Raw genomic sequence first — 22,347 nt, forward strand, 5'->3', positions numbered from 1 at the left:
ACCACCTGAACCTTTGAGGAGCCCTGTGTTGTTCTCTATTATGAGCCAATTGGTTCCCTGACTCTTACTAAAAATGGGTTGTTCACGTGTAGTGTATGTGCGGAGGATATTATGAGTGATCTATGGTGGCACATCCCTTATTCCCCCAGATGACGTCTTGTCGTGTTCCTGGAGGACTCGATTAATGGAGTGGTGATGGTTGAATGTTTTGGTCTGCGATAACTGTTCATTACTGCAAATCAACCTCTCTGGCATCGCAAACTAAATAAATGTGGAACATCATTCCTTCAGGTATTGTTGGTGACTTAAAAAGTATTCAATTAAAATTTTAAAAGACTTTTCCTCTCTGACTTTTTACAGTTCTTCTCTTAATCTAATCTTTCTCTTTCTGTATCTCTCTTCTGTACCTGATTTGACATTGAATTCACCACTCCAATTTACATTTCCTTCTCAGCCCTTACACTATCAAACAGATTAATTGAAATATTTATAATTGCTTAGAATCATAGAATCTCTACAGTACAGAAGCAGGCCATTCGGCCCATTGAGTCTTCACCAACCCTGTGAAAGAGCACCTTACCCAGACTCACCCCCCCACCCTATCCCATAACTCCAGCCAACCTTTTGAACACTAAGGGATATTATTATAACATTCAAGTTAATTGGCTTATTAACAAGCTCAATTGCCTATTAATTATTTTTTGAAAATGGCAGGCGGGCTGCTGTTTTCGGCACCTGTCCACCTAATGTTTAACAGGGTATGGATTGGGAGATGGGCAGGAATGTGGTGTGCTAGTAACACGTCATATTTTACGTGCTTGCCTATGCCGGAAATGTGCCTGACCAACTCGTGGTGACTTTGACAGCTACTAACACAGAGTGACCATCTGATATAGCAGTTCTGATAGAGGGTACAGAGGTTTGAACAATCTGCTTCAAGAAACTGGTGTACAGATACACTCAGAAAAAATGCCTCTTCACCTATCGGCCCTCTGGTCTGAGTAAGGCCTCCTACAAACAGCCCATTCACCTGTTGTGTTCTTATAGGCTTGTCTGCTGTTTGCGAAGGCTCCTGCCTCTTCTCTTGCTCCATCTCCTCCTCCATTCAATGGAGGCAATTCTGCATTAAATTTATTTAGTGATCCTAATTACATCACAGAACCCTGATGTGCACACAATCACGGGCAGCACGGAAGCATTGTGGTTAGCACAATTGCTTCACAGCTCCAGGGTCCCAGGTTCGATTCCCGGCTTGGGTCACTGTCTGTGCGGAGTCTGCACGTTCTCCCCATGTGTGCGTGGGTTTCCTGCGGGTGCTCCGGTTTCCTCCCACAGTCCAAAGATGTGCAGGTTAGGTGGATTGGCCATGATAAATTGCCCTTAGTGTCCAAAATTGCCCTTAGTGTTGGGTGGGGTTACTGGGTTATGGGGATAGGGTGGAGGTGTGGGCTTGGGTAGGGTGCTCTTTCTAAGAGCCGGTGCAGACTTGATGGGCCGAATGGCCTCCTTCTGCACTGTAAATTCTATGAAATCTATGAAATGATGCCCCACCTTTTTCTTGCAGGTATGTTACAGATTTTTATAAATATGTGCTAGCCAGTGGGAAAGGGGCAGTAATTACTCGGAACCATTTTTAACAATGCATCATCCCGTTCGTGTTATGTAAGGTGGATTAAAATCTCCCCTATAGATTGGTCAATAAAACTTCTACCACTCTCCAACCATAATATACTTTAACCCTTTGAGTTAAAGGTAGCTTCAAAACAGAACCAATGTAAGTATTTCCATTTCCCATTATCAGTCACAGCAAGGTCACTTTGCATCTAGAAGTGATTTCAGAGTCACACAGTGCCATACAGTATAGTAGGTAAATAACATTAACAATTCAATAAGAGCCTTCTAAACCAATAAAAACACACAAGGGTTTCCATTTTCATTACTTTGGGCGGCATTGTATAGGCCTTCCTGCCGGTGGGATCTTCCAGTCCCACTGAAGTCGACCATCTACGGCAAGTTCTCTGGTGATGGGGCGGGTAAGCCAGGAATGGGTGGGATTCTCCCCTCCGGGGACTACGTCCCCACGCCGGTGGGAAAACCGGCGCGAACCACTCTGGCGTCAACAGCCCCCGAAAGTGCGAATTCTCCGCACTTCCGGGGGCTAGGTGGATGCCAGAGGGGTTGGCGCCGTGCCAGCCGGCGCCGAAGGGACTGCGCGAACCCGCGCATGTGCCAAAGGGGCGGCGTGATCCCGCGCATCCGCGGAACCGCCTAGTGTCTAGTGCTGCTGTGAAATGTGTCCTCCTGGAACACTTACACATAACTTTAGTTCCTAGCTAAGGAGTTCCTAGTTCTTTATACATATTTACAACAATATATAACAGATCACGTACTTCAGATTTTCTGTTGTTAGTTTCAAATATTAGCACAGAGTCCTGAATACTTATTTGAGCATGTGCCAATGGAAGCAATTTTTGATATACAATTAAAGGAGTGATGTATTGAGCAATGTGGTGAATGTATTATGGCAACCATTCACCACTGTATTACATTACATTACATTGTACTATGTTGATGCCCTTGTGGGCTCCACCTATGGACCATTGTATTATATTACATTGTATCATGTTGGTGCTCTTGTGGGCTCCGCCCCTGGCTCCACTCCCTCGGGGGAGGTATATAGATCTGCTGCCTGTAGGCAGCTCTCAGTGCAGAGCAGTCGCAGGCAGGCACAGTTCTAGCTGATTAAAACCACTGTTCACTTCAACTCTCTGTCTCCTGTGAATTGATGGTCGCATCAAGCACCATACACCATCTATACAGAACAGATTTTGTTATAATGATCTTGAATAATACATATTCCTTTTTACAACATGTATTTTCCTCAAACCTGTCTGAAGCTCCAGCAATATGATTAGAGTTTAAACAATAATAAATACACCTCTTATAAGAGGTTTTTATGTGCACCCTTTGAGTTTATATTTACAAAGTTCAATGGAAGTAGAATGTCTGTGAATGCTTTAATACTAAGTATTAGAATTGCACAGCAAGCGACGAAAGTAAGTATTTTACTGTGAAATTAGATTCAATTCCTGAGGATTAGTATTGTTATAGTAAAACACTAAACCTTACTTACAGATAAACAGGCGTTAACTGTACATGGGAGGGTTTCTGGGGAGCGTGGTAGGAGTATGACTCAAGTCCACCTATGAAATCAACTGAAACCACAACACAACCACAAATAAATATACAGATTTACTAGTTAAAAGAATGAAATGAATAAAGAAAACAGATATAAAGTGATAAATATTAATTCAAAATAAATGTGCAAACACTTAACAAAAAAGCACATTGTTGGCCCAATATTCCTGTTAGCTATTTTAACAGGTGCTTTAAACCATTTCACAAAGATGAGGCAGATTGATCTCCTATTTCCATAGGGAGCTACGGCAGCACCCAGTGCATCTTGAATGATTCAGAGTTTTGTCTCCATTATTCTATCTGGAAAGTGATTCAAGTTACAATTAATCATTGATTGTGTAAGTAAGTGGGTTCTAAAATCAGTTCTGAACTTTCCTTTTTGCCAATTCAGTTCTTTATTTATATCAAATTGAACAATGGTTCCATTAAAACAGTAAATAGGGGCAGCACGGTGGCGCAGTGGGTTAGCCCTGCTGCCTCACGGCACCGAGCTCCCAGGTTCAATCCCTGCTCTGGGTCACAGTCTGTGTGGAGTTTGCACATTCTCCCCGTGCTTGCATGGGTTTCGCCCCCACAACCCAAAAATGTGCAGGCTGGGTGGATTGGCCACGCTAAATTGCCCCTTAATTGGAAAAATGAATTGGGTACTCTAAATTTATTTTAAAAAACAGTAAATAGAGGAACTGATTATCTGCTCAACCACGAGTATTGATGGCAGAAATGTTTCGGCTTATTTTGGGTTGATGGAAAAGTTGTGTAAATTTTTAAAGAAAACTATATGCAGTTCAGGATAAAGAATGTCAATGATGGATAATGGACTGCTTATTCTTAGAACCAAGATCAAAGGTGGTCAAACTTTTGGGGTGTGCAACATTGACAAGGGGCTTCCTGCCAAAGAGTAAAATGTTGGACCCAACTGCACCTAAATAATGGCCATTGTTTTGGTCCTCCTCAAGTTCACAGAGTTGACCTTGATCTATAGTTCCAGAGGAATTTTCTCTACTACTTGCTACAGGCAGGAACGTCAGATTTCACCAAACTACTGTGAAGAATTCCCATTCACAATGTTCAGCAGATTTATTCCCAGAACAGTAGCAACAGCATCTAAAAGTGTTTGAAGACATAAGGTGGTGAGGGTGGCAAACGTTTCATGGGTGGCACTATTTGATCAAATTCATGCACAGCCGTCGCCATTGGGTTGGAAGCAGGGGTGCTGCCTCCAAACTATCCCAACTGTCAGTGCTGTAGCAGTATTACATTTCTATTTCCTAGGCAAACAATCACATATTTTGAATAAGGTTCCCTGTTTAATCACAATTAATGCCAACTTGTGGGCAGTTATGCAGTGAGCCAGCATTTACAAGGAAATATAATTATATGCCCAGCTACATTTCACTAAGTATCATGAAGGCTGTTTGAAAATTGACACATTCTTGGGGTTTTTGTGATGTTACAAATATTTTCTAAATGCTATTTAACAATGGTCATAATGTAAAATGGGATGATACAATTCAAAATTCTATGACTCCTGTTCTTGTGAACCTCCAAACACTGATTTCAATATTTTTGTCCTTCTTTCAAGTCCTTCCAAAGCCTCTTCCTTCCTTCTCTTTGCTGTCATGTTATAATGATGTAATATCTTGGGCTTATTTGTTGGACAAGACACAAGGTACTAAGCGCTCATAAGGAATTAGATAAACACAGTGTGGATTCATTTATAAAGACTAGACACATGACAACACGGGTATTACGTTTGAAAACAGCAGCACTTTGTGTGTGTGCTCTGCGCAAAGCAAAAATGAAACTAAGACTGGATCACATGACACATTTCTCTTCTCGTGATGCCATCCTGATATCCCGTAAAGACATATTGCAACATGTGCTAGTTTCTTCAGCTCTGTTTCTGGGTGTAGGTCCCACGCTTGATATGCTTTTACCCACCACTACCTTAGCCTTCAGTCACAGAGCTTTCAGACTCTCAGCCCCACAATCTGGAATGTTCTCTCTCCTCCTTCAAAAGTCTGGGTCATGACTTCACTCATCTCCTTTTTCCATCCATTTCTCAATTTCTAGCAACAATATATTTCCATTAATAGATTGTGTGTGGCTTGGATGGAAACTTGGAGGTCTATTCTTCCCCTTAACCTGCTACCTTGTCATTCTCGATGCTCGAGTCACAGGTTTGGAAGGTGCTGTCAAAGGAGTCTTGGCAAGTTTCTTCTATGCATCTTGTAGGTGGTAAACACTGATGCTATGTGCAGTGGTGATGAAGCAAATTAATGTTTAAGTTGGTGGATGGGGGAGGTGGAGGCTGGCTGTGGGAGGAGGTTCCGAGGAGGATGAATGCATCCTCTTTGTGTGCTAGGCTTAGCCTTATTCAGTTTAGAGTGGTTCACAGGGCACATATGACTGTGGCCAGGAAGAGTAGGTTTTTTTAAGGGGTGGAGGATAGGTGTTGGCAGTGCACGGGTGGGCCTGTGAATCATGCCCACATGTTTTGGCCTGTCTGAAGCTGGAAGGATTCTGGCGGAGGTTTGCTGACGTTATGTTGGAGGTCTTGAGGGTGAAGGTGGTCCCGAGTCCAGAAGTGGCAATCTTTGGAGTGTCAGAAGACCCAGGAGTCCAGGGGGTGAGAGAGGCCGATGCCTTGGCCTTTGCCTCCCTGGTAGCCCGGAGACAAATCTTATTGGAATGTCGGGACTCGGGGACCGCCGAAACTAGGGGTTTGGGAGAGCGACCGAGCAGAGATCCTCAGGCTGGAGAAGATAAAGTTCGCCTTGAGAGGGACTGTGGAGGGGTTTGCCCGGAGGTGGCAGCCGTTCATCGACTTCTTCGAAAATATTAAGATGTCAGCAGTGGGGGTGGGGGAGGGGGTGGGATGTTAGATATTTATTTGTTTTGATTATTTGCATTTCTGTTAGCTGGCTTTTTTATGGTTGTGTTTGATGTCTATATATAAATGCCTCAATAAAATATTTTTCAAAACAAAAGTTGGTGGATGGGGAGCCAATCAACTATGCTGCTCCGTCCCAGATGGTATTGAGCCTCTTGAGGGTTGCTAAAGTTCGTGGTGCTCCTGTCTCTAATCCAGCAGCTCCAAATTTAAGTCCCACTCCAGAAATTGTTGACCATGGGAGGAATGCGCAACATGTGGTTTGACAGGTTGATCAGTCTTCTAGTCCTCCCAACCATCCCCACTTTTCCCCAAGAGGGAATACACAGAGCAAACAAACAATGTTGACAGAGATGCACTGATCCAGGCTAATGCGGAGAGTATTCCCCCCCCCCCCCCGTCTTGTGCGTTGTAGATGATGGACAGGCTTTGTGGAGTTAGAAATTGAATTACTCACTGCAGAATTGCCAGCCTCTGATCTGGGGCAGGATTCTCCAATAATGGGGTTATGTCTTCACTCCAGCGTCAAAACTCGGGCGAATCACTCTGGACTTTCCTGAAGAAAGTCCAGAGAGATTCTCCTACCTGAAGGGGGCTAGCAGGGTCCCGGAGTAGTCCTCACAGCTCTGGCTGCGGATATGGGGCCCTGCACTTCTGGTCGAAGGTCCGTGCATGCGCACGGCGGCGGCCTGCATCGGCCGCCCCGCGCGACCTGGCAGCATGGTAGGATAGTGGTTAGCACATTTGCTTCACAGCTCCAGGGTCCCAGGTTCGATTCCCGTCTTGCATCGCTGTCTGTGCGAGTCTGCACATCATCCTCGTGTGTGCGAGGGTTTCATCCGGGTGCTCCAGTTTCTCCCCCCAGTCCAAAGATGTGCGGGTTAGGTGGATTGGCCATGCTAAATTGCCCTTAGTGTCCAAAAAGGTTAAGTGGGGTTACTGGGTTACGGGGATAGGGTGGAGATGTGGGCTTGACTAGGGTGCTTTTCTAAGAGGCTGTGCAGACTCGATGGGCCGAATGGCCTCCTTCTGCACTGTAAATTCTATGACCCACACCGCGGACCGGCACCAAAAAGATAGGCCCCCCCCGAGATTGTGTGCGCTCGCAGATCGGTGGCCCCCAATCGATAGCCTGGCCGTCTGTGAGACCCCTCCCGGTGAAGGATCCTCCCGGTGAAGGATCCTCCCACCCCCCACCAGGGCGGCCGTGGACTGAGTCCGCAGCCGCGACGCCGAGTTCCCGATGGGTGGGACCATGAGAGACCCACACCATCGGGAACTTAGCCAGTTACATTTGGAGAATCACCGCGGGGGCCTTTGTCAAAGGCCCCCCTACCCGTGCCGTGTAGACGGCGTGCACGCGATTCGTGCCGATTCTCCGGGAACCGGAGAATCGCGGGAGCAGCGTCGCGCCGGATTTCGGCGTCAACGCCCATTCTCCGCCCCCGCCCCGATCGCGATTTTGGTGCAGTGGCTCGGAGAATGCCGCCCCTGGTTTTGGAGCCACAGTATTGAAGTGGCTTATCCAGTTATGTTTCTGGTAAAACAGTGACCCTAGGATGTTGATGGTGAGGTATTCAACAATGGTGATGCCATTACATGTAGAGGGAAAATTCTTAGATGCTCTCATGTGTGGTGAACATGTTAATTGCCACTTATCAGCTCAAGCCTGAAGGTTGTTCTGGTCATGCTGTATTGGACACGGACTATTTCATCATTAGAGGAATTATGATTGGAAATAAATACTCTGCAATCATCAATGAATAACCATACCCTCTGATATTCTGGGGCTGAGATTATTATTCCAACAACCACAACCATTTTTCTTTCTGCTAATTATAACTTCAGTCAGTCGAGACTCTCCCCCTGCTTAAGTTTTTCTCGGGCTCCTTGACAGCACACTTGGTCAAATGGCGCCTTGATGTCAAGGGTAATCACTCTTAGCTCACCTCTGGAATTCAGTTCTTTGTCCATGTTTGGGGTTCAACGCTGTAACGAGGTCTGAAACCAAGTTGCCTTGGCAGAATCATCACTGAGCATTGTGAGCATGCTATTTGTGCGGTAAGTATGAGCATTGTGGTTATGTTACTGGATTTGTTTCCAGCAGGACACTGTGGTATAGTCAGAAGGGTGTGGTATGTGAGTTCTCAACATTGGCTCGAAATTTCCGGCCGTTCATGCCAACGGAATTTTCTGGTCCCGCCGATGGCACACCCCCACACCATGGTTTCTTGGCAGCGAGGAGTGCCGTTGACAACGGCTGGAACAGAAGATCCCGCTGTTGGCCAATGACGGGCTGCCTCCACCGCTGCGAAACACGCCCATTGACTCCAGAGCCCATGAATTTTCAGGCATCAGTCAAACATGAACAAGAAAACCTGCTACTTCTGGGAATGTGGAATTCGAAACACAAAACGTACAGCCATGATCTTATTGAATGGCGGAGCAGGTTCGAGGGGCTGACTGACCTACTTCTACTCCTATTTCATATGTTCATACCACCTACCACCCTTCTTTAGATGATAAATCAGTACTCCTCCACATTGAACACCACTTGGAAGAAGTACTAAGAACAGCAAGGGCACTGAATATACTCTGAGTGGGGTATTCAATGTCCAGCACCAGGAATGGGTTGGTACCACCATGACCGGCAAGTCATGAAGGATATAACTGCCAGACTGGGCCTGTGTAGGTAGTGAGAGAGCCAACAAGAGGGAAAAACCTACTTGAACTCTTCCTTACCAGTCTCCCATGTTATAGATGCATTTGTCCATGAAAGTACTGATAACTCCCCTGTAAGTACCCCTGCTCTCTTCTAAGTCTGGTCCCTTATACATTCCCAGCCATACCTTCAGTTGCCTAGTCCTAATGCTTTGGAATTTCCGAGCCATCCAGCTTCATGGGCGTCATTCTCCGACTCCCCGCCGGGTCGGAGAATCGCCGGGGGCTGGAGTGAATCCCACCCCCGCCGGTTGCCAAAGTCTCCGGCACCGGAGATTCAGCGGGGGCGGGAATCGCGCCGTGCCGGTTGGCGGGCCCCCCCGCTCGATTCTCCGGCCCAGATGGGCCGAAGTCCCGCCGATAAATTGCCTGTCCCGCCGGCGTGGATTAAACCACCTTTTGAATGGCGGGACAAGGCAGCGTGGGCGGGCTCCGGGGTCCTGGGGGGGGCGTTGGGCGATCTGGCCCCGGGGGGGGGTGCCCCCACGGTGGCCTGGCCCGTGATCGGGGCCCACCGATCCGCGGGCGGGCCTGTGCCGTGGGGGCACTCTTTCCCTTCCGCCTCTGCCACGGTCTCCACCATGGCGGAGGCGGAAGAGACTCCCTCCACTGCGCATGCGTGGGAAACTGTCAGCGGCCGCTGACGCTCCCGCGCATGCGCCGCCCGGGGATGTCATTTCCGCGCGAGCTGGCGGGGCAACAAAGGCCGTTTCCGCCAGCTGGCGGGGCGGAAATTCGTCCGGCGCCGGCCTAGCCCCTCAATGTTGGGGCTCGGCCCCCAAAGATGCGGAGCATTCCGCACCTTTGGGGCGGTGCGATGCCCGTCTGATTGGCGCCGTTTTGGGCGCCAGTCGGCGGACATCGCGCCGTTTCGGGAGAATTTCGCCCCATATGTCATTTTCCTCCTTCATAGCATTTCCTAAAACCTACCTCTTTGCCCCAGTTTTTGGTCATCTGACCCAGGTGACTCATTTCATAGTTTGTTTTGTCATGCTCCTGTGAAGCGCCTTGGAAGATTTCATTACGTTAAAGACACTTAATACGGATAGCACAGTGATGCAGTGATAAACACTGCTGCCTCTCGGCACCGAGGACCCGGGTTCGATCCCGGCTCCGCGTCACTGTCCATATGGAGTTTGTACCTTCTCCCTGTGTCTGCGTGGGTCTCACCCCACAATGTAAAAATGTGCAGGGTAGGTGGATTGGCCCCGCTAAATTTCCCCTTAATTGGAAAATATTTTTAAAAAGGCTCTATACATTGTAGCGGGGACCATCCCACAGTCCACCTGGAGACCAAGTCCCTTCAACACAGTAAGGATACAATCCATTTTGTTGTATGGCAGGAGAACAGCAACAAGAGCTTATACAGCTCTTTTAATGTAAGAAAATGTTCCAATGTGCTTCAAAGTACCAGTACTAAGCAAAGTTAGACACTGAGTTAGAACAGGTGATATTATGGCAGATGGCTTATCACAAAGGTAGTCTTTAAGGAGTGCCTTAAAGGAGGGAAGAGTGGTAGAGACTCGGAAAGGTTTAGCGGGGGAATTCCAGAGCTTAGGGTCTAGGCAACAGAAGGTATCTCCACTGATAGTGGATTGATTAAAATTGGCATTGCACAAAGGCCAGAATTAGGTGAGCAAGATATGTCAAAGGCTTGTGGAGCTGGAGGCAATTACGATGCTAAGGGAAGGGCAAGTCTGTGGCAGGATTTAAAACAAGGATGAGAATTTTAAGGCCGAGGGGTTGCTTGACCAGGAGCCAATGTAGGTCACTGAGCACAGTAATGATAAATATCAGTGGCTCTGCTAAAATTGCTGATCCTCCGATTGGCAGCTTTTGGGGGCTGGCCACTGACCTGAATTGTGACAGCAGCCCCTGCGGAAACATGACTTCAACCTCCATGGTAAAATTCTACCATTGTTTCCGAAGTCGATTACAACTTAATCGCTTTTAAAGTTTGCTTTGTATAAGTGTGGTTGAAGACTTTGAATTAGGCATTCCTTAGCAGTTGTTTGACAAGACATTACTATTTCAATTGATGCCATGAGAATTAATTGCTTCCCTTAAACAAAGAAGTACAAAACATCAAGCACTTACTGAACAATACCGACAGGGCCATTAACCATCCAGTACTTGCTAATTAGATACCCATGAGACATTTTGCTGTGGTTTCCACACATCTCCCACCGCTTGCCTCTAAGCTAGAGGAAGATTTCTGAAGGCAGCCAATGGGTATATTGCACCTTCTCATTTTTAACAAAAACACTTGAAAGTTGGCAAGTGCAATGGGCTAATTAGTTAAAGGTAATTTTTCCATAGGTAGATGACCAGTAAATTGTCAACAGAATTATTGGAGCTAAATATTTCTGTCCTTTCTGTGGGGAAACTTGGGAAAAGTATGGAGAGACAGCAGAGGAGAAAATAATCCTCAAAAATAGTTTATGAAAATACCTACTCAAACCCCAGTGACTGCTTAATTTAAGAATAAGTATACTGGTTGGTTTCTGCAGTGGGGTGGGGAGGGGCGGGGGGAGGGAATTCTAGCCTGGGTATGATATAATGCACAAAATAAACAAGGCAATATTCTTTTTGAGTACCCTGCTTTTTAAAAAACGTTCGATCATTATTTTTAACAAGTTTTACATGTGTTTTTATGTCATAGTTTAAATCTTAAAGTGAACATAAATCTGAACTGCTTTAAAAAATTCAGAGATGCAGTTAACCTTCAGCTAACATCCAGGATCAGAGCAGTGGTATATGTCAGGACAGGAAAGGAGTGAAATGAAACCCCGAGGTGCAGTCTCAGCGGAGGATCTGATTTAGCTCTGAGAATTTGTCTGTCAATTTCCTCTTGTGGACTCTGTGATATTTCTACACCAACTGTCAATTCCTTCTGGTTATTACATTGTTATTTTAATGCAATGATCCATCAGAGAACCTAAAGAGCCACATATTGAATTACAAACTAAACTAGCAAATATACCTCAATGTACATACTAAATGGATTTCCCGTATCTGCTACTTGATATAAACCTGCAGCAGGAGTTTCCATGTAATAAAATCCTTGTTTTAAGTGTAAGTTTGAGCAAGAATCGGATTGCTTGCAAAACATTAAAATTTTTGGCACAATTTTATGGATCAGACTCTGATATAATGTGAGGTTGTGTCTTCAATGAATAGACCTGATTAAAATTATGCTGCTGTTCAAGTTTGCCATTAAACAAGTCAATTCACTATTAATAAAAGTAAAAAAATCACTCCAAAGAATGTTATTGCCTCGTCCTGGTATAAATAGAAGTTAAGATTGTGATTGTCATTAATTGTCAAAGTACATTAGTTTTGTTTATATGTGCAGTTTAAATTTCCACAGCTGTTGGTTTTGACGTTGGTGTTGATAAAAACTATATTGATTTTTGATTTACCTTGACACATTAGATGCAATTGTATTAAAATAAATCTCAGTAGCCTAGAAATCACTGCCAGCAATATAAGTCCATGAACATTTGACATGTCCAGGTGACATTTCTCTTAGCCAGTATCTTGGAAGGCCATAATGAAGACCATACTCCCTTTATTTTTAATGGAATGCTTATGGATCTCTGCCATGGGAACGGAAATAATTGTACTGTTACACAAGGGACAATCTTCTGAAGTGTGGTAAGTGCACATCATTGATGCGTAGTAGGAATGGGGCGAAATTCTCCGTAATCGGCGCGCTGTCCGCCAACCGGCGCCAAAAACGGCGCAAATCAGTCCGGCATCGCGCCGCCCCAAAGGTGCGGAATCCTCCGCATCTTGAGCGGCCGAGCCCTAACCTTGAGGGGCTAGGCCTGCGCCGGACTGATTTCTGCCCCGCCAGCTGGCGGGAAAGGCCTTTGGTGCCCCGCCAGCTGGCGCGGAAATGACATTGCCAGGCGGCGCATGCGCAGGAGCGTTAGCGGCCGCTCACGGCATCCCCGCGCATGCGCAGTGGAGGGGGTCTCTTCCGCCTCCGCCATGGTACCGCCTTGCCCCACCGGTAAGAGAGGTGGTTTAATCCACGCCGGCGGGACAGGCATTCCAGCAGCGGGGCTTCGGCCCATTCGGGTCGGAGAATCACCGGGGGGGGGCCTGCCAACCGGCGCGGCGCGATTCCCTCCCCCGCCGAATCTCCGTTGGCGGAGAATTCGGCAACCGGCGGGGGCCGGATTCACGCCAGCCCCCAGCGATTCTCCGACCCGGCAGGGGGTCGGAGAATCTCGCCCCAGGTTTTCTTTGCAACATTCCTCTTGATGAACACCTGAAAATAGATTTAAAATAAAGGAGATGGCTGCAATGGAAAGAAGGAATAGTGTTCAGTTTGTGTTTGCTGTGATATGGAAAGAAATCAAACCAATACCTTGGGGCAGAACACGCACTAACACTGACAACACACACTAACAGATTCAAAAACAGCTTCTTCCCCATTCCTGAATGACCCTCTTATGGACTGATCTTATCTCTTCACACATCTTCTCTACGGGGCAGTACTACACTCCGTCTGCTTCACCCGGTGCCTGTGTCTATGTATTTACATTGCGTATCTATCGTATGTGCTATGTTTTTTCATGTATGGAACAATCTATCTGGACTGTATGTAGAACAGTATTTTTCACTGTACCTCAGTACACGTGACAATAAACTCAAATCAAATCAAAACATCTGCATCCATTAGCAGGATGCAAATCACGCTGGCTTCCAGTGGGTTTCATGATCCATTATGGCAGACACCAGTGGAAGGTCCCGTTGGACATTCACGCTGGTGTTAAACTATTTTTGGGCCTCTCACTGAACCACTGCCCGCCACTGTACCTGCTGGTGGAAGCATGGGAGAATTCCACCCTTGGGAGGTGAAATTCATCTTGTCAGCAGATCCAAACGGAACCAACAGCCAATTTTTTAGCGGTAAACTTTTAGCAAGATTTTTAATTTCAAACAGGCAAAATGAAAATGCGACTAGGAAACCTATCTCCAAAAAGAGTGAAATTCAGTGGCAAGAACAGCCTAGTGAAACATCAGCCGTTGATTCACTACAAACCCCTTTTATGCTGCTGGCATAGATCAATGTCACCCCCATTGACTTGGGAAGAAACCACCATGAAATCCTCACACTTTCTACCAAAAGTGATATATGGGGCGAAATTCTCCTACCCGCCCCGCCACATTTCTGCCCCGACAGGCCGGCGGGAGTCTCCGTAACACCGGCCGGTCAATGGGGTTTCCCATTGTGGGGCAGCCCCACGCCGTCGGGAAACCCCCGGGCGCCAGCAAAACGGAGACTCCCGCCGGCGGAGAATGGCCGTTGGCCGCCGTGAATCCCGCCCCCGCCCCCGCCGAAGTCTCCGAAGGGAGAAAAGTCGGCGGGGCGTTAATGGCGCCGCTGCCGCGGAGAATGTCACGGGTCTGCGCAAGGCAGCCGATTTTCGGCCTGCCGATATTCTCCCTTCCGGATGGGCCGAAGTCCCGTCGACGTGATGACCGTTCACGTCGACGTGAATCAAACCTCCTTTTCATCGGCGTGACCCGGTGCTCCAGGCTCACGCCGACCAGCGAGGAGGTGAGTGACGGCCTGGGGGGTTGGCTCTGGGCAGGAAATGGCGTGGCCGCAGACTGATTGCGTGAGGAGAGGTGTGTCTTGGCTTGTGTGTGTGTGCGGCGGGGGGGGGGGTGGTTAGAGTAGGCTGGGCTCCGGGGGAGTGCCGGGAGGGGGTCCGTGCCGGGGTGGAGGTTGGGGGTTGGGGGGAGGGGGTCCGTGCCGGGGTGGAGGTTGGGGGGGGGGGTCCGTGCTGGGGTGGAGGTTGGGAGGGGAGTCCGTGCTGGGGTGGAGGTTGGGGAGGGGGTCCGTGCCGGGGTGGAGGTTGGGGGGGGGTCCGTGCTGGGGTGGAGGTTGGGGGTTGGGGAGGGGGTCCGTGCCGGGGTGGAGGTTGGGGGGGGTCCGTGCTGGGGTAGAGGTTGGGGAGGGGGTCCGTGCCGGGGTGGAGGTTGGGGGGGGGGTCCGTGCCGGGGTGCAGGTTGTGGGGGGGGTCCGTGCTGGGGTGGAGGTTGGGGGTTGGGAGGGGTCCGTGCCGGGGTGGAGGTTGGGGAGGGGGTCCGTGCCGGGGTGGAGGTTGGGGGGGGGTCCGTGCCGGGTTGGAGGTTTGGGTGGGGGTCCGTGCTGGGGTGGAGGTTGGGGGTTGGGGGGGGTCCGTGCTGGGGTGGAGGTTGGGGAGGGGGTCCGTGCTGGGGTGGAGGTTGGGGAGGGGGTCCGTGCCGGGGTGGAGGTTGGGGGGGGGTCCATGCTGGGGTGGAGGTTGGGGGGGGGTCCGTGCTGGGGTGGAGGTTGGGAGGGGGGTCCGTGCTGGGGTGGAGGTTGGGGGTTGGGGGGGGGTCCGTGCTGGGGTGGAGGTTGGGGAGGGGGTCCGTGCCGGGGTGGAGGTTGGGGGGGGGGTCCGTGCTGGGGTGGAGGTTGGGGGGGGGTCCGTGCTGGGGTGGCGGTTGGGGGTTGGGGAGGGGGTCCGTGCCGGGGTGGGTGATGGGAGGGCAAATGAGTTGGTCCACCTGGCCAGGTGCCAGCCTCCAACAGTTGGACCCATGCGGTCCATGCCACCTGGCTGGGGGGAGGAGGGGATATGGGCAATGATGACATGTCGTCGTTCCCCTCCCCCCCCCACCAGGCCGTCATGTTTTCAGACCATCCAGCGATGTTGGCCGCCGTGGTGGCAGCCGCTCATGTCTATGTTGCCCTGGATGAGGAGGAGGAGCGTGCCAGAGAGGCGGCGCAGGCTGCCGCAGAGGGGCAGGCGGCAGCCGCCCAGGCTGGAGGGACACCTGACCGACAGGACGAGGAGGGGGAGGAGGACGTCGCGGCCCCACGGCAACGGAGGCACCCGAGGGCGCCCCGTGTGTACTGGCCCCGGCAGTCATACCAGGACCTCACGGACCGGGAATGCAAGAGGAGACTCCGGATGAGCCGGGAAACCGTGGCACACATCTGCCACCTGCTGGCACACCTGTCACCGCGTGGCACTGGCGGGGGACACTCTCTCCCCGTGTCCGTCAAGGTCACGGTGGCCCTGAACTTTTATGCAACGGGGTCATTCCAGGCACCGAGTGGGGACCTGTCCGGCATATCGCAGACATCGGTGCATCGGTGCATCCGGGCAGTGACAGATGCCCTTTAAGCCATGGCGCACCGCTACGTCCGCTTCCCCGTGGACCGGGCCAGCCAAGATGCCCGGGCCGTGGGCTTCTCTGCCGTTGCCGGGTTCCCCATGGTCCAGGGCGCGATCGATGGGATGCACGTCGCCGTGCGGCCACCTGTAGAGAACAGGGCCGTGTTCACTAATAGGAAGGGGACCTATTCAATGAACGTACAGGTGGTCTGCGACCACCGCATGATGATCCTGCACGTCTGCGCCCATCACCCAGGCAGTGTACACGACTCATTCGTGTTGTCGCGGTCATCCATCCCCGGCATGTACGAGGAACGCCATCCCCGGCTGAGGGGCTGGTTGCTGGGCGACAGGGGCTACCCATTGCGATCGTGGCTGATGACGCCTATACGGAGGCCACGCAATGAGGCGGAGAACCGCTACAATGATGCCCATGTAGCGACAAGGGGAGTGATCGAGAGGTGCTTTGGCGTGCTGAAGATGCGTTTCAGGTGCCTGGACCTCTCTGGGGGCGCCCTCCAGTATCGGTCAGATAGGGTCGGCCGCATCATTGTGGTGTGCTGCGTCCTGCACAACATAGCCCAGCAGAGGGGCGATGTGCTGCAGGCAGAGGAGGGCGGAGTGGAGGAGCAGCAGGAAGAGGCCCAGTCCTCCCCAGATGAGGGGGATGGGGGCAATGGTCAGGGCAGACGGGGTAGACACAGGCGGGTGGCTGTCCACCGTTACCGGCTGGCCCAGCGGGCACGGGACAGACTGATAGACGCCCGCTTCACTGACTAGATGGGCGTGGGAATCGGGTAGTATGGCCACAGACCGCACACCATGACAACAGCCGACCACCCACAGCCCCCACCCATCCACCCACCCAGCACCCTCACCCCCCTCCCCAACCCCAAACACCCCACCCGCATGCACACCACCCCCCCCCCAATTGCCGATCCACCGGCGGCACAACGGGCCGGGCTCACCCAGTTGCGGGTGGACGCGTGTCTATCGCAGGCCATGGAGGATGATGACAACCCGCCTCCGATGAGCTCCTGGCTCTACATCGTTGGACTATGTCTGACCCATGGCCACAGTACCACCATCCACCTGGACCATCCCTGCATGCGGCTGTGACACTGCAGCGCACGGTCCCGTCCTCTGCCCGGGGGATGTTGATGGCGGCCCAGGGGGAAGGGGGCAGACTCACCTGGGGCTGAGGTAAGACCACCTGTCACACACACACTTGCGCTCAACGTACATGACACGCCCGCACACTTTGGACAGAGCACAAAGGCAGCTTCGGTAGGTGTAACATTGACTTTAATAACCAAAGGAGTTCATGCACGTGCCCTAGCCCCTAAAACTCATCTGTGCCCTGCACCCGTGCCAACTTACTCAGTGTCTAATTGTTTGGCCTTACGGGCCCTTTGACTACGTCTACGTGGTTCCCCAGACGGTACAGCAGAACTGGAGGTGGACTCCTGTGATTCCTGCCCTCTGACACTGGATCCCTTTGGCGGCCGTTTCCCGGGGCGTCCTGGCCTAGATGGGCCAGGCTGCGGCCCGGGCGACTGGGATGTCGAGCTGCCAGCCTGTCCTGCCCGTTGCCCACCCGATGCACCTGGGACGGAAGGGGGGGGAGTCCGAGGTGTCGCGGTGTACTGGGACCTCCCCTACAGAGGGAGCCGGGACGGACCACACCACCTCCTCCTCCCTTGGGGTGCCCGATGGCCCCCAGGCCTCTACATGGGTGGGGGATGCGAACGGACTGGCCATCCGACGCGCCCCCGACATCTGGCGCTGCCAGTCCTGGAGGCCCGTGCTGGTATCGACAGGGGTCTGCAGGTTTGCAGCCATGGAGCCCAGGGGGTTGTCGAACCCTGTCTGTGACAGTGCGACGCCGGCTCGCACATGGCCACTGGCGCCGATGCCCTCAGCGATGGCCTGCTGAGACTGGGCCATGGCCTGCAGAGACTGGGCCATGGCCTGCAGAGACTGGGCTATGGCCTGCTGAGACTGGGCCATGGCCTGCTGAGACTGGGCTATGGCGTTGAGCGCCTCTGCCATCTGGCGCTGGCTCATGGCCTCCTGTGAGAGGGCAGCCATTTCCTGGCCCACAGACGCCGCCTGCACGGAAGGCCCCAGGCCTCGCAAACCGTTCCCCATGTCTGACACCGTCGCACCCATTGCCTCCACCGCGGACGCCACCCGTGCGGTGTCAGCCTGGGTGGCATGCATGACCGGGACCACTCCCAGCTCCTGGACGTGAGTGGACTCCTCCACCTGCGACCGCAGCCGCCGCAAGCCACCCGTCACCCTATTCGCTCGTCTCCGTGTCGGTGGTTGCATCGGATCTATGTGTGGGTGTGGTAACTGCAGGAACCCGGGATCCATCTGGGCGGCAGATGTTCGCTTGGCCTGGGCTGCCCTCCGACCGCCCGGTCCCTCTGCTGCTCCTACCTCCACCTGCTGTACCGGGACGGCTGTGTTGTGCGCACCAGTGAGTGTACCAGACGCCTCATCACTAAAGTGCCCAACCGTGGTGAGTGTTTCTGCGATGGTGGAGGGTGTTGGTGACAGCAGTGGCGTTGTGTCGTGCTCTTCGTCCCACTCTGAGTCCATGGCACTTTGGGGTGGGGGTTCGTCTCCACCCATCCACTCTGAGTCACTGTCCGGTATTTCGTCTTCCCAGGTAGGGGTGTCCTGGGTAATGCTGTCCCGGGTAGTGCTGTCCCGGGTAGTGCTGTCCCGGGTAGTGCTGTCCCGGGTAGTGCTGTCCCGGGTAGTGCTGTCCCGGGTAGTGCTGTCCCGGGTAGGGGTGTCCTGGGTAGTGGTGTCCCGGGTAGGGGTGTCCTGGGTAGTGGTGTCCCGGGTAGGGGTGTCCTGGATAGTGGTGTCCTGGGTAGTGGTGTCCTGGCTCGGATGTGACGGGGGCCTGTGGCTGCCCCCCTCATCGCTGGGTGGTCGCTCCCGCACGTGACGGGGGTGTCGTCTCCCTGTTGCTCCAGGTCTCTCCGTCTCCCGTGGTGTGCGAGGGGCATCCTGCGGGCGTCGCATGCTGGAGGGTCCGGGTCTCTCCGTCTCCCGTGGTCTCCGAGGGGCATCCTGCGGGCGTCGCATGCTGGAGGGTCCGGGTCTCTCCGTCTCCCGTGGTGTGCGAGGGGCATCCTGCGGGCGTCGCATGCTGGAGGGTCCGGGTCTCTCCGTCTCCCATGGTGTGCGAGGGGCATCCTGCGGGCGTCGCATGCTGGAGGGTCCGGGTCTCTCCGTCTCCCGTGGTCTCCGAGGGGCATCCTGCGGGCGTCGCATGCTGGAGGGTCCGGGTCTCTCCGTCTCCCGTGGTCTCCGAGGGGCATCCTGCGGGCGTCGCATGCTGGAGGGTGCGGGTCTCTCCGTCTCCTGTGGTCTCCGAGGGGCATCCTGCGGGCGGTGTGCATCTGCGGGGATGGGTGCCTGGATGTTTGGTCCTGCGATACACAATGAAGCATGCATGGTTAGACATCAGGCAGTGATCAGGTGATACGGGGGAGGGGGATATAGGGGAGGGGGGATATGGGGACGGGCTGTTGGTGGCTCACTTGCTCGTGGGGCCCCGACCTCTGCATCAGCAACCTCCCGGTCCTCAGGTCCGCCAGCCAGTTCCAGGGCCCTTTCCTCGTGTACGGTCAGTGGCCTCTCATCAGCGGGCCCTCCTCCAGTCCTCACATGCTCCCTATTGTTGTGTGCGCACTTCTCCTGTGGGGGGGGGGGGTGGTGGCAGGGGTAAAAGGCAACAGTGTTAGGCAGGTATATGAATGCACGCCATCGGTTGCGCGTGCATTGCAGAGGTTAAGGTTAGGGCTGGATTCACTTGGGGTTATGGGGGATATGGGGGAGGGGGGGATATGGGGGAGGGGGGGATATGGGGGAGGGGGGGTATGGGGGATATGGGGGAGGGGGGGATATGGGGGATATGGGGGATATGGGGGAGGGGGGGATATGGGGGAGGGGGGATATGGGGAGGGGGGATATGGGGAGGGGGATATGGGGGAGGGGGGATATGGGGGAGGGGGGTATGGGGGATATGGGGAGGGGGATATGGGGGAGGGGGGATATGGGGGAGGGGGGATATGGGGGAGGGGGATATGGGGAGGGGGGTATGGGGGAGGGGGGATATGGGGGAGGGGGTGATATGGGGGATATGGGGAGGGGGGGATATGGGGGAGGGGGGATATGGGAGAGGGGGGGATATGGGGGAGGGGGGATATGGGGGCGGGGGGATATGGGGGATATGGGGGAGGGGGATATGGGGGAGGGGGATATGGGGGAGGGGGATATGGGGGAGGGGGGATATGGGGGAGGGGGGATATGGGGGAGGGGAGATATGGGGGATATGGGGGAGGGGGGATAGGGGGAGGGGGAGATATGGGGGATATGGGGGAGGGGGGATATGGGGGAGGGGGGGATATGGGGGAGGGGGGATATGGGGAGGGGGGGATATGGGGGAGGCTCACCCTGCCTGCTCTGACGAGGTCGTTCACCTTCTTGTGGCACTGGGTGCCTGTCCGTGGTGTTAGGGCCACAGCGGTGACGGCCTCTGCCACTTCCCTCCACAGACGCCGGCTGTGGTGTGGGGCAACTCTGCGGCCGTGCCCGGGATACAGGGCATCCCTCCTCTGCTCCACCGCGTCCAGGAGCGCCTCCACATCGCGTGACTCGAACCTCGGGGCTGAGCGACGGCTAGCCATCCAGTCGGGTGTTGCGGTCGGGTGTTCCGGTCGGGTGGGGGGGAGCTGCGCGGCCTTATGAGCCGTCACGCCGTGCAGCGCGTATGACGCTGCACGGCGTGAACCATTGCGCAAGCGTGGATCCCGTCACGTCGCTGCTAGCCCATTTCGGGCCGGAGACTATCTGCCCATTTTTATGACGTGACGCAAGTGGGATTTGCGCCGTTTTTTGCGCCGATCGGCGGACTTTCCGCCGATAACGGAGAATTTCGCCCATGATCTCTGCTGTTCAGTTACTAACACTAACTTCTCTTCACAATTTCCTTTAACTATTTTACCAGAAGATTACACAAGTTCTCAGCATCCACCATTGTCAACACTGCACACTTTGTCACCCAGACTGCCTCTTCCAAGCACAAGCCGAAGGAAATCCAGTCTAGGAGACTTAAAGGAGAGTGCACTGGGTGAGTCGGAATTGATCATGACAAATCAGGGGCAAGCCATTGCTTCCGAGAATCAAGACATAGATGTCTCTTAGACAATGACCTAGCTTTTAAAAATATAACGTTAACAGAGGATTGAGTCTCAGTGCAGTCATTCAATGGTCGTATCAAAGAATGTGCTTCTGTTGACGGACCAGGTGCAGGATCAAAGTGTGCCTGGATAATGATACTTGCTCAGGATAAAGTGCATGGATGCTTTTTTGCCAGCTTCCTGCCATGCCTAAATATTGGGCATAGGACCAGCCCACCCATACAGCAGGCCAGAGATGCAATGGAATCACTGCATGCAGAAGGAGGCCATTCAGCCCATCATGTCTGCAGAGACCCCCTGAAAGAGCAAGCTACCTAGGCCCACCCCCCCATTTCAACCCTGTAATCCAGTAACCCCACCTAACATTTTGGACATTAAGGGCAATTTAGCATGGCCAATCCACCTAATTTGCAGATCTATGGACTGTGGGAGGAATCCAGAGCACCCGAAGGAAACTCACACAGACACGGGGAGAACGTACAATCTCCACACAGACAGTGACCTGAGGCTGAAATTGAACCGGGTCCCTGGTGCTGTGAGGCAGCAATGTTAGCCACTGTGCCACCGTGCCGCCCAATGTACAGTACAATATACCTTTAAGGAGATGAGATGTTTTTGGAATTCAGCAGCTCACACATTCGTGCCACTCAGGGTAGAGAGCTGACAGAAACTCAATATTGGGTTTAAGAGTGCTAGAACATATACTTAAACCAAGACAACTAGATATTATGGAGTCAGAAATCTAAAATTGATGATGGTGAGATAGAAGCAACAGCATTTTCAAGGCTATAATTTGGGATATGAGTCAGTTCCACCATCCACGTTCAGTTTTATTCCCTTTTAAATTTCCAGTCTGGGTTCTGGAGGGAGGGGACCATCTCCCACCTCATGATACTTTCACTGGTATGTATGTACAAATGACTTGCATGAAGTAAAGCATCACAATCTACATTATTTAATGCCTGCATTTCTATTGTCAGAACTGACGAACAGATGAATGTGGCATTATCTTTTTCATGACCTGACTGGCTCAGGTCAGTGCAAGTGATTCATTCAAGGTGCTTATCACCTGGAAAACATTTACCTAGTTCTTCTCAATCTATATATCTTAATTTATTTTCTGCTTTGGGGAGCCACTGAG

General features: G+C 52.3%; 1 protein-coding gene across 3 annotated transcripts in view; it reads right to left on the minus strand.

The window, feature by feature from the left end:
• LOC140385485 (sodium/potassium-transporting ATPase subunit beta-1-interacting protein 3) overlaps nucleotides 1-22,347 on the minus strand; it is a 667,002-nt gene that overhangs the window by 34,968 nt on the left and 609,687 nt on the right. Inside the window, exon 6 of one of the 3 annotated variants that reach the window (XM_072467679.1) lies at nucleotides 3,134-3,215. The exons of the other annotated variants lie outside the window; for them this stretch is intronic. Within the exon in view, the coding sequence (XP_072323780.1) occupies nucleotides 3,134-3,215 (82 nt within the window). The remainder of the gene's footprint in view (nucleotides 1-3,133; nucleotides 3,216-22,347) is intronic. 3 annotated transcript variants of the gene reach the window in all.

Source organism: Scyliorhinus torazame, chromosome 11, assembly GCF_047496885.1.
Source record: "Scyliorhinus torazame isolate Kashiwa2021f chromosome 11, sScyTor2.1, whole genome shotgun sequence".
In the NCBI taxonomy this organism is placed as follows: domain Eukaryota; kingdom Metazoa; phylum Chordata; class Chondrichthyes; order Carcharhiniformes; family Scyliorhinidae; genus Scyliorhinus; species Scyliorhinus torazame.